General features: G+C 27.6%; 1 protein-coding gene across 1 annotated transcript in view; it reads left to right on the top strand.

Moving 5' to 3' along the window:
* LOC107450357 (uncharacterized) overlaps positions 1-12,572 on the top strand; it is a 123,293-nt gene that overhangs the window by 79,626 nt on the left and 31,095 nt on the right. The window contains exon 2 of the mRNA XM_016066122.5: positions 6,887-6,919. Within this exon, the coding sequence (XP_015921608.1) occupies positions 6,887-6,919 (33 nt within the window). The remainder of the gene's footprint in view (positions 1-6,886; positions 6,920-12,572) is intronic.

The raw sequence follows: 12,572 nt of genomic DNA, 5'->3' as shown, positions 1-12,572 counted from the left end.
AATTTCATTCTAATTTAATAATATATTTTTAAATTTAGTATCTTAAATTCCAATATTAAGGCTTCCAATTCAAAAAAAAAATAACAAAGCATTTTAAAGCTAACAGTACTTTTTTCAGTTCTGAATTTGCATTTGGTAACGTCTTCAAGGTAAAACTATAGTTCTGAAAGCGTACAACTCAATACTTGCTACAAAATAGATACATTCTCATGTATAATTTCCGAATCTAGAAAAAAGAACTATGTGTTTAAGAACTTATTTGCGAGTGATACTTCGAAAACTTTCCATTGAATGATATTTAAGCATAGGACATTTTTATAGCTTCCTTTTCGATTTGGAACAGTAATGTCTAAATTTTCTCTTTTTTCGGTTATGTGATTCGAAATTTTTCATTCAACTTTAAATGCTATGCAATAGCTTTAAATGCAATTTAAAGCTATGTTTCGCTTATTGCAATTAGTAAATCATATTTTAAATTCTTAATTGTCAAATAAATGGTAAATTCTTATTTTCATTACAGAATTAGAAAAAAATACAGTGATTCTAATATAATTTTTCTAATAATATGTTTAGTAATTTCACTATGCTTATAATTATTTCATAAAATATTATTCATGCTTTATCAAGATTAAACAGCACTTAACTGTTTCATCTGATTACGCATTTTTTTATGTTTAAAAATATATAAATAAATTCTTTCCCTCAATCATCCCAGAATTGGACTTCTCTTTTAATCAAATTCAAAATTTTCTTAGCGATGTCTTTTCAAAAAGAAAAAAAAACCTGTAATTCATCAATATTCTTAGCACTTTTCTACGCTCCTCATGCAAATATCTGGTTATGCTAAATAATCACAGACCTACTTTTTAAATTGCTCCCATAAATCAAATAAATGTATCTTTAGGAAAATTCATTTTATAAATATTGATTATTCAAGATTCATATACATCTTAACTGCAATATTTCAAATTTAAAGCTGCTTCTTTGGTCTCATATATTCTACTTAAAAATAACAATATACAACCGTTATTTTAGTGTTACACCTCCTGTCTTTAAATGTCATTAGAAAGATAATTCTACGCCTCCTGCCTGAAAAACATGTGGTACTAAGTGTTACATGCTTCCACACTGAGGAAAAAGTATGGTCAGAACTATATGGTGAAAGAATTAAAAAAATATGGGGAAACCTTAGAATATGGTGAAATTTCACTTCAGATAAAATTACTGCGAAAAGCACAAGCACCCTGTTTGCAGCTTTCATAAAATTCATTTTACCGTAAAAAAAATTTTAACTGCAAAATTTTATACCCTAATTTTTGCAGTAATATTTATTTAATCACAGTGATTCAGTGTGTTTTCTGTAAATATTATTGTAAAAATTAAGGTTAATCAGATGCTTTGCTCCGTAAAGGTTTTTAATAAAAATACATTCTACGGTAAAAAGTATTGGCACCCTGATTGCTAGTACTTTTTATCGTAATTTGACTCTTAATTTTTTACAGTGTGTCGGTACTTTTTACCGAAGTGCTTTGGTAAATTTAACAATGAAATATGGTTTTAAAATATGAGATAGAATTTGGTAATTTTATCACGATTCCTTAAAGCATTGTATGAAAATCATTTATTCGGTAAAATTTAAATTTCAGTGTTGTATTTTGATCAGAATGATCCCCATTATATTTTTCAGAATTTTTACCGTTAATATATAAGTTAATATTTTTTTACTTAATACCAAATTTTTTAATGTTCTTGTCTCATTACAATCCTTGTATACATTTTTGTAATTTGAAGTTCGTAATTTTTTTTAGCTTTTGGGCAACAATCGAAATTATAACCTAAAATAAAAATTAAAAAAAATCGCGAAAACCGAACTTAGATTTTGAAATAACTTTCCAACTTTACAATAACTTTTTGCAACAACTCCCAATTTTAAATTTAAAAAAAAACAAGTGTTGAATTTATAAATAAAATGTTATTTTGCACATAAAACATTAATATTGTAGTTATATGACCTGCAAAGTTACCTGAATGGTATTTTTAGCAAGATTAACATTTAAAGATGTTAAAACTAATTATGGAATCTCATTTTCTTTATTCCATGGTATTCCCTGTATTCAAAATTTCCCCCTCGGAATTTCAAGTTCTTAAATCTAATAGTTTCTTCTCATTAAATCTAAATGTAACATAAGGTTAAATATTCAAAACAACGGTGGTGCTCAGGATCTCTTTATCTTAAGGAAATATGGTATTTTTAGTTTTCTAGGTTCTGTCCGAGAGATTCGATAGCAATCTCCCATCCATGAATGTTGCGTCATGTTCGACCTTACGTCATATGACTTTCATTTGTGGGGATATGCTAAAAAGGCCGTTTACATCCCATCTTTATCAGAACCTTTAGCCATCTTTATCAAAACCTCTCTTAATAAATGGAATAAAAGTATTTTTAAAGATGTATGCGTAAAATTTTCGTACAGATGTGAATGTAGAAAATTTTATTCTTATTTATATTTAGAAAAAAGCGTTCTAAAAGTAACTTACTTGGATGCTGTAATTTATAAAATGCAAGATTGAAACTCAGTTATAGCACGAGCGTATTGCTTACAACTAAGTACATATCTGAAATTTTTATTTTAACCTTGCAGTATGCGTACTTAGTAATTTACCTGAGCACTCGGGTCATATTTTTTACGACAGATGTTATTTTACCGTTTTTGGCACGAAAAACAACATTAATGAATGGATATTAATAATAATTTTGTGAAGAAATAATCCTATCATGTATAACAATCCAAAGTATGCCATTATTTCCACTATTGAGGTAGCGGTGCAATCTGTATCTCTTGCGCATCTCTTTTGGCAAACTTACATATTTAATCTTACTCTCCAAAATTACATTAATGATATTTATGTCAATTATATTTAGAAATGATCCTATTTTATCTTCTATATCTTTGGCTTTAGGACAGGAGACACTTTTACACTATTCCTCTTTTTCATTATAAAGCAGTTTGAGTACTTAACGTTTCACCACCTAAAAAAATTATCCTTGCCAACATGGAACATGTCATCATAATTTTCTTTCTTAAATTATTATCATCATAATTTCCAGAAATATATTGTTCAGATTCACTACTGGTATCATTCATTTCTATATTTTCCTGGATCCTCGATGATTATCAATCTCAAGTCCAAATGTTTCCTTCCCTTCTTTTTCTTCGTCAGATAATAATCGAAAAAACGGTGAAAAATCACCTGATTGTATGTATTTTTTGCTATGAAAACCGGTATAAAAATTATAGATTTGATTTTATACAAATTTAAATAATGCACGTCAATTATTAATACAAAATTACAAAGCACATGAAAAAGTGTTTTGTAATTTTGTGTTAATAATTTGAGTTAATAATTGTAATTTTGTGTTAATAATTGGCGAATTTTTTTTCCGAATTTTCACCCATGACCACGCGCGAGCCATGACCTTGATTAAAAACAGAAATTGTCGCATGACTGTTGGCACATTCCATGATTTGGGGAAGATTTGAAAGGAGGAATGGAAATGACCTTTAGATATATCAGCTGCAATATGCAAAATAAATTCCATTAAAAGCCGAATTTGTCGTAAAATTAGGGCAGTTGCGAGTGCTGGGAAGTTAAATTGAAAATAATTTAAGATGCTAAATTTAAACTAACATACGTAGTTTATAGCCATAAGAATTACTATGCGACTTAAATATTTGATGCCAGCTTACGTGACATACTTTTTTCTATTTTTAACTTTCATCGATATTTTTATTTTAAAGATGAACTTAACTGTAATGACTCATAGGTAATTTGATGCAATTGCAAATTCTGCGTAGAAAATAATGTTATTCCTTAAATTTCTTTGAAAGAATTAGAAAAAGAGAATATTTGTAGTGGTAGTTACGCCACATTAGAAAGGAATTTTTGTTTGTGAGAATGCATTCATTTCTTTCACATTAAAAAAAAGTTGATATCTTTTAGACATTTCGTCTTGTTGTTGGGCATAATATATTTCTTGAATTCCCTTTTCTTGTTTTAAATTTTGCCTAAACCTATAAAAAATACAAGGTGAATATCTATTCTTCGTACAGGTTCAAAAAAATTAACAATTAATAATTCATTTTAAATCACGAACAAAACTGAAAAACATGTACCGACACAAATAATTCAATTTTTTAATTATTTATTTATTTTCCTTGTCAGGGGCTTTACTTTATTAGATTCGATTTATTCGGGGACCGTAAAAACCATCTTTCTATGACATTTAATTAGGTACAAAGTATACTAATTTTGCATATACTAGAATTTTTGAAACCTAATAAAACTACGCCAATTACCATAATACCAGTATAGCTAATTATCACAATTAATTAAGCATCATTGGCTACATTAACAGAATGCTGTTTTTCCTTTAGTTTTTCCTAAACAAATTAATTTTGCTTCTTTGCTTATCAATATATAACTTATTATTTTTATTTTAATTACACTAGATATTATATAATTTTTTTATTAAATTAATTTTAATCACATTAGTTTTTTATTAAATTAGATACTAATTAATTAGCTTAAATCGCAGCTATAAACAAAATAAACAAATAAGTTTAGAAATACTAATTTAGTGACGTTCATTGAATTTATCTGACAAAAATAACAAAATATAAAATTTCGTACAATACTCTCCTTTTTTTAATTAAATAGAATTTTTATCTAGCAAACATCACTGATGTTATATTTTTAATGTTTAAAAAAAATAGAATCATCAATAGTTAAATTTAAAACAACCGTTACCTCTTAAACAATCAGAAATTCCCATTTAAATTTTTGCTCATACCACTCGAACGGTTCATAGTAGAAATCTCTAATGTCGTCAATGACCTTTCCTGTGCTTCGAACTACCAGTATGCCAAATTGCATCGTTCTCGGCCGAATGTTTTCGGAGTCTACAAGGGACACACATTTATATATATATATATATATATATATACATAGATGAACGTTTACTTCTATAAATTACAGTTTTTTAGTGTTGCGTAATTTTTATTTATTTTGCTCCCTATGCAACAACGTGTTGTTTTACTCTTTTTTAGCATGTTCTATTTTTTAGCATCAGTTTTAAGAACTGAAATAGACTTCTCTGAATAATTCATTTATTTTTTTCATAAAAATTCCTTCATAATAAAATTAAACGCCAGTCCTAAATCATTTTTGTAAATAATATCAACAAAAAATAAAACAAATACGAATTCTATTTGTGAAATCTTGAGTGGATAATTTTTTTTTATCTAAAAATTAGCCAGCTACTACACATTTAATAACATATGTAAGATTTCAATATTCATTTCGCGAAGAAAAATTAGTTCGTAGAAATTAATCTTTCTGATACTACTTGAGCTTTTTTTCAGTACTTATTTTTATATAAATTGTTCCTTGCCAACAGCGTAACATTAAAGTTGAAGCAAAAAAGAAATTTCTGATGCTCTTATTTTAACAATTCTTTTTTCAACATTGCTTTGAGCCGAAAGAAAAAATATAATCTGAAGTAAAATAAACATTTTTTAAGTAAGACACATAAGCATCCTTGTTATTTAAAACTTTTCCAGCAATTCTTATTTCTTTCTCAATCAATTTTTAGTTCCTTTACAGAAGAAAAAAGTTATTACTTAGCAACTTTGTACAGTTATCGTCTGAAAAAACAGAGAAAGACGATATTTCTTTTGTGTTCTTTTTAAGTTTCAAATTTCTCAATCTAAATCGTTTTCAGCTTCATAGCCTTAAAAATAATTGATTTTGCTCTGCACTTTTAAGTAAATCTTTTACTTTGATTAAAATTCTGGAAGAGTTTTTTTTTTCTCTTATAACTTTATCTCATTCATTTTCATTTTTTAATTTTTATTCCAAATAGAATAAACTCTGGCATTTCGTCAGGCTTTTTTGTTCAGTGTATTGATTTCAATGACCTTCAAAATAATAGCTATACTGCGCTCTTGCATTTACAAGAAGCATTTAAAATAATTTGATAAATATAAAATGCAGCTTTCGTCTTATTTTTTGGATTCCACTAAATAAAAAACATAATTAATCATATTTAGTGAAAATAAAATATTTTTGTCTGCAATGTTATACTAATAAAATTATCGTTTGGATAAGTAAAAACAATTAAATGATTGAAAATTTAATGCAAAAGTCACAAACACTGATAAGAGTATTTTAAAAAAATATTTTATTAAATTGTAATAGTTATCTTTCTGAAAAAAATAGGTAAAATAATGACATTTCGTCTGAATTATTTTAAGTTTGAAATTTTTAATCCAAAATCATTTTTATTTTCGTAGCTCTAAAAATAATTGCTTTTGGTTCCGCTTTGCATTGCTAAGCAAACCTTTTACATTGATTGAAATTTTGAATGAGTTTTTGGTTGTCTATAATGTATGCATTTTTTATAAATCAAGGCATGACATTTTGAGAATTTTTATAGTTCTCTGTATTGATATTTTAATGACTTTCAAACACTGAACTCTCCTTTTAATCGCATTTTAAAATAAGAAGCTGAAAAATTATTTTAAAGAAATAAATATATAGGTATTTTACTTAATTACTCCTAAATGTTTTTTCATAACCTAAAATTTAATTCAGTGCGAGTGTAATAAAATATAAAATTACATTTATACAATTTATCTTTTTTCTTATTAGAAATAAGATTCCAAAATGGTTTTATTTTTTTAAAAAATGATACCAACAGTTTCTATGTAAATAGATATAGATACATATTTTTTTATATCCAAAATTATTTGATAGTTAATTTTTTCATTTAATATGTTTCTAATGTAATGCTAATTATTATTATTTGTTTTTTTTTTCTTTTCAGATGATCTTAAACCTAAACCACCATCTGTTTCAGGTAAGATGGCACATTTAATTATTTTTCGAATGTAAAAACTCCATGAAAGAGTTTCAATGGATGTACGAGTCATCAACGTTCTATATACTGACACAGAATAAGACATCCAAAAGAATTAAAAATAGATATATTGGAATTAAATTTCCCAATAACATCATTTTTATTTTTGAGATGGTCTTAAGCCATCATTTATTTCTCGTAATGATACATAATTGTCTTACGCGTGTAAAATTCTTATGCTGTGGTTGTGAGAAACATTAAACTTGTTTATTTTAAATATGATTTTTTTTAATGGCGGGCACTTGGGATGTATTTTGCTATTGGCCTCATATGCCAGGACTGCTACTCTCTTCTCGTTACCCAGTGGGCACCTGTGCAGAAGCCATGGCGGTGGAGCAGCGTCGCCCACGTCACACAACCACAAACACGTTTATAGAGCGGGTCACATTCACACAATCACACACACAAAGGATCGAGAGAGGACATAGAACACAGAGAGAGAGAAAGAAACATCCATGCCTTGAGCGAGATTCGAACCGGCAACCATCAACTCCACAGTCAGGCACGCTAACCACTCGGCCACCTGGTCGGCATTTTAACTATGAATAGAATGCAAAATTGTTTTACGCGTCTAAGATTCTTATACAGTGGATTTCAGAAACGTAGAACTTTTTGTTTTAACGAATACAAAATTGTTTTACGCATGTGAAATCTGGTACTTTTCATTTTTTAATACTTTTCATTTTTACATTTTTTGGTGAAAAGTCGTCAAAAAGGGCAGACCTCCACCAATTAATTTTCAATTTTATTTATTTTTTGAAAAGATAAGATTAAATAAAATAAAGAATTAAATAAACTATAAAAAAAAATAGTTGAATTTCCCTGCGACTAGCTGGCCGAAAAGTATCATACATCCTTATACTAGGAATTACGAAAAAGCAAATTTGTCTATTTTAAGATTAAATAAAATATCCAAAATCGTAAAGAAAATAACATTTGGAGTTACTTACTCGTAATGAATTCGTTTAATTTTACGAGAACGGAGCATTTTACATCTAGTCGTTCATGTATTTGACGCCCGGTGGCTGGGCGATAGCGCTTCGCGCTGTAGTGCCACAGGTTCCTGGTTCGATCCTCGAGTCGGGCAAGGTTGACTCAGCCTTTCATCCCTTCAGTGAGTTGATAAAATGAGTACCAAGCATGCTTGGGAACTAAACACTGGGGGTTCCACGTTCGGTTGACCACCTGACCGGAACATCTGCTCCTGCACCCCAGAGCACAAGGTCAAGAAAACTGAAATGAGCACAGTAGGCCTTGGCCCTCTATGGGCTGTCGCGCCGCTGAGTTTAGAGTTCGTTCATGTATTTTTGGGAACAATGATCTTTAAAAGTAACAATGCATCATGATTATAAGCATAAAATGTGCCGATTATTTTAAAAATTTAATTGCATAGTTTCAGAAAAATATAATTTAGGTGAAATATATTACAAAAGAAAACAATTTTATGAAAAATAAACACTATTACTTTGATGATGCCGTATTACAAAAAAAGAAGAAAAAACAATTAATTATTAATAGCAAATTAAAATGAGACGCATGAGCAATGCAGTTTTCTCCAACTATAAGAAACAAAATGGAAATGTTGGGTAAAAACTTGAATATGAAAAAAAAACGAGCTATCTGGAATTGATTGAAAAAATAAAATTGGAAAGGATTTTCAATGGAAACATCGTGCTTTGGGAGAATATATATACGAACATGATGATTTTTTTCAAGAAAATTTACTAATGATTTTCACGCTTAAAAAATTTATTACGTTATGAACTATGCAAAAAGCGGTCTTAAGAAAATATGTTTGTTTTTTTTACACCAGTCGACCTAATTTGGATACTACATTTTCCACGAATAATCAAAATTATTAAAAATTTGATTCACGAAACACTAATTTGTGCTAATTCCAGAACATTTTGAAACCTCAGTCGTTCGTAATTGATAGTTATCTTTTTCATGAATATTTAAAATTAAGATTGGTTTTATTTACTTAAGTTTGAATTGTGCAAAATGTTGAATCAAAAATTTAAACAGTTGAACAAGCAGAGTTTAAAACACTATAAAGCATATAGTCTTTGATTAATTGATAATTATATTTCCATGAATATTAATAACAATTTAATTTGTTAAATTCTAAATAAGGCAGAGCTTTGATTCTTAAATTTGAAAGATTTAATCTTACACCAATTTATTATTTTTTTAAATCTAAAATCCGTTCACGTTTATAAAAATAAATAACTTGAAAACAATTATACGCAGAAATTATTTTTGTTTTGAAAAATTTAAAATGAAAATATTTGTAGTTTATTTCAGAAACAGAAATTCACAAAAACAAAATGCAAGTACTATAAACTTTTTTGTTTCCTACGTGTATCAACGAAACTAATTAGAGAGAATTGCTTATTGTATAAAAACAACAGTTTTTCTTTTAAAAAAAATACAAATATATAAATAACAATGTGTTTATTAGTAAAACCATTTTAAATAATCATGGAGCGTTATGTTTCTTTGAATAACATTATTTTAAATTCATGTCACTGAACTCGAGATGTCTTAATTTTAATCTCTGCTGTCAAACGCTTGAAACAAATTGAGTTGATTTGAAAACAAAAGCTTTAATTAACAATCGTTGTTCACTTAAAAAGAAAAAAAAAGTTTTTTTAAGCTATGGCAACATTTTCTTTTGCTAATTTACATATCGATGTAAAATAAAAAATAAAAATTCAACGTTATAAATGGGCATTTGATTACTAATTATGTTTCCATAAATAATAAAATAACAAAAAACATGCTTAATAATAACGGTTTTATTGTGTTTTTTATCATACAACCTTGAATGCAGCTGAGTTAGTTTTTTTTTCGTTTTCAATTTATTGTGAATCTTAAAGTGTAAACAGTTCGTTAATAACAAAATTAATTATACATTAATTGCACATTACCTTATGATTAATTACACATCACCTCATGAATGTAATTAAAAAGTTAAAAGTTGAAAATATAAAAGAAAGTTCATAATGGATGAAAGCTGTGAATCACACGGTAAAACTTAATTTTTTCTATGTTGTTTCGTTAAATTATCGAATGCACAAATTTTATTTAGTATAATTCTTATTATTTATTTTATTTTTTAATTATTGGATTTTTTAAATAATCTATATTTTACGAAATCTTTGTTTTCTTGCTTAGTTTTTATAATTGTCTCTTAATTCATTTTCATTCTTAAGTAAACAAAAAAAAAACTCTTAATAAATTTTACTTTGGACAACCTTTGGGAAATGAATCGGGATTTGTTAATAAGTTCTATGACTTAAACTCACAAGCGCAGTTTAAGATTATTTTAGGGGGCATAAATTTTAAGTGCATTTTAATTATCAATTCCCACAAATATAAAAGCATAACTAATATTTTTTTTACCTTTCTTTGCGAATTATTGGTATCATTAAATAAATTTTTAATTAAAGAACGAGTAACTATTCACATTTGAACAGCATTTATGAACTTATAGTTTTTTAACGTCCATATCACAAAAATTTCACAGACATTTTTTTTTTAAAATTCGTTTTATCGGATCACTCTTAATTCATACAGTTTTTTCAATATGAATTTTTGTATACATTCGCAATTTTTATATGCAATTTTATATACAATTTTTATATACAATCGTCAAACTACTGACATTTCAAAGAACTTAAGCTAAATGATATTAATATTTAACCTGACAATAATTGGCTGGGATAGCCTGGTTAGCAGGGCGCTGTACCATAACCACCTAGAGTAGAGTAGTGACCTTCTAGTAGGTGTTGACTGTACTCACGTTTGTAAGAACGGTTGTTCGAAACCAGCCGGCCGAAGACTCCCCGTGGAGTAATTGGTGACTGGTACACGTTAAATCTGTCGGGTCACTAAGTCCTCCATGTTCACATAACAAATCGATACCTCAGAGGGTACTGAATTGAAGATTGATTGTTCTCAATACAAAATAAGGTCAAAAGTCAAGGTTCTGGTTAAAATTACGATTTGTGGAAGAATGGATAATATGGAAGAATGGAATGATATAAATAACTATTAAAATGGGTCCGCCCTATAAACGGGTGTGACGATTGGATGTATCAGAAGTCGAATTCTTGGCCATAGATAGCGTCACTGAAAAACAAGAACAATCGCACCCCCTCTGCCTTTATGGCCAAAAACAACAACCTGACAATAATAATCTGTTTTTGTGCTACAGATTTATTTTTAAACGCGACTGTCACGTGACATAAATTCCGCTTTTAATAGTTTCTAGAGGTATGAGTGCAAAAAGTTAAGAAAATATATATATAAATAAATAATTATATAATTAAATAAATATATAATTAAATAAATATATAAATAAATAAATATATAAATAAATAAATATATAAATAAATAAATATATAAATAAATAAATATATAAATAAAAAATTATATCAAAAGAAACACCCTGAATAACCTTTGATCTAATGTTTGGGGTTTCACGCACTAGGACTCAAGTTTAATAGTTCACAGGACTGACATTGCGACCTCAATTAGGCTAATCAATAAGAGCACACTATATCTTAAATTACGAAATCAGACACAAAATCGTATTTTTTCAGAATAGAATAACCATATGTTTTTTGACAGATTTGTATTATTTACCATTGATTGTGTCAAATCTGTGAAGTATGCTCCCAGTTCTTAAGAATGATTACTTAATTGTATAGTTTCTGAATTCTGGGAAATCAATATTAAAAATATCGTATAAATAAAATTTTAAGTTTGTGTCCTAGTATTTTTGTCTCGAATTTTGTAATCTGAAGTATCGTTTGCACTATTTAATTTAATCAGCATATTTTATTTCGCCCCTCCCTGAACCATTAAATTTGAGTCCTAGAACGTGAAAAACCGTTTAATTATATCAAAAGTTATTATGAGTGTTTCGTTTAATTCATTTATTTAATTTTTTTATGCGCACTGTACACCACATCATAAGAACTAGCTGTTTAATTTCCGAGAGTAATACTTACAGTAGTCTACGTCAAATTCTACACTTTTACTTGGGTGTCAATTTGAAGTAAACTTTAAAAAAACACAGATAATAAAACTATTTTTAAAAATTTTTTTAAACACAATATATACTCAAGGTTACTGACATTTTGAAAAACTTCGGTCAAATAACTATTAAGTTCAACCTGATATGTATGATTTATTTTCGAGTTGCAAAATTCTGGCTTATTTATTTTTAAAACTTCTATCAATTTACAAAAAATCCTAGATATACACATTATTATAATAATTAATCGTTTAATTTCGAAAGTAATTCTTAGCATGTTATATATGTCTTTATACGTATAATACATAGCATTGTATATAACATATAAAGGTCCACTATTGAGTTACCCGTTTACACTCTAATACATTCTAAAGATTATAGTTCAGACTGTTATTTTAAAACAAGTTTCAAACGATACTTAAGGTTATTGTCATTTTGAAGAGCTTCTAGAAAATTACTATTAAAATATAGCCTGTCAACCCTTATCTAATATCGTGTTCAACAATCACACAGATTTATTTTTAAACCTTATTCACTCGACATAAATTC

This window comes from Parasteatoda tepidariorum, chromosome 6 (assembly GCF_982258835.1).
Source record: "Parasteatoda tepidariorum strain Cologne lab strain chromosome 6, Ptep-v5.0, whole genome shotgun sequence".
NCBI classification, from domain to species: domain Eukaryota; kingdom Metazoa; phylum Arthropoda; class Arachnida; order Araneae; family Theridiidae; genus Parasteatoda; species Parasteatoda tepidariorum.
The sequence above is the reverse complement of the archived record's forward strand: the minus strand, read 5'-3'. Positions and strand labels throughout refer to the sequence as shown.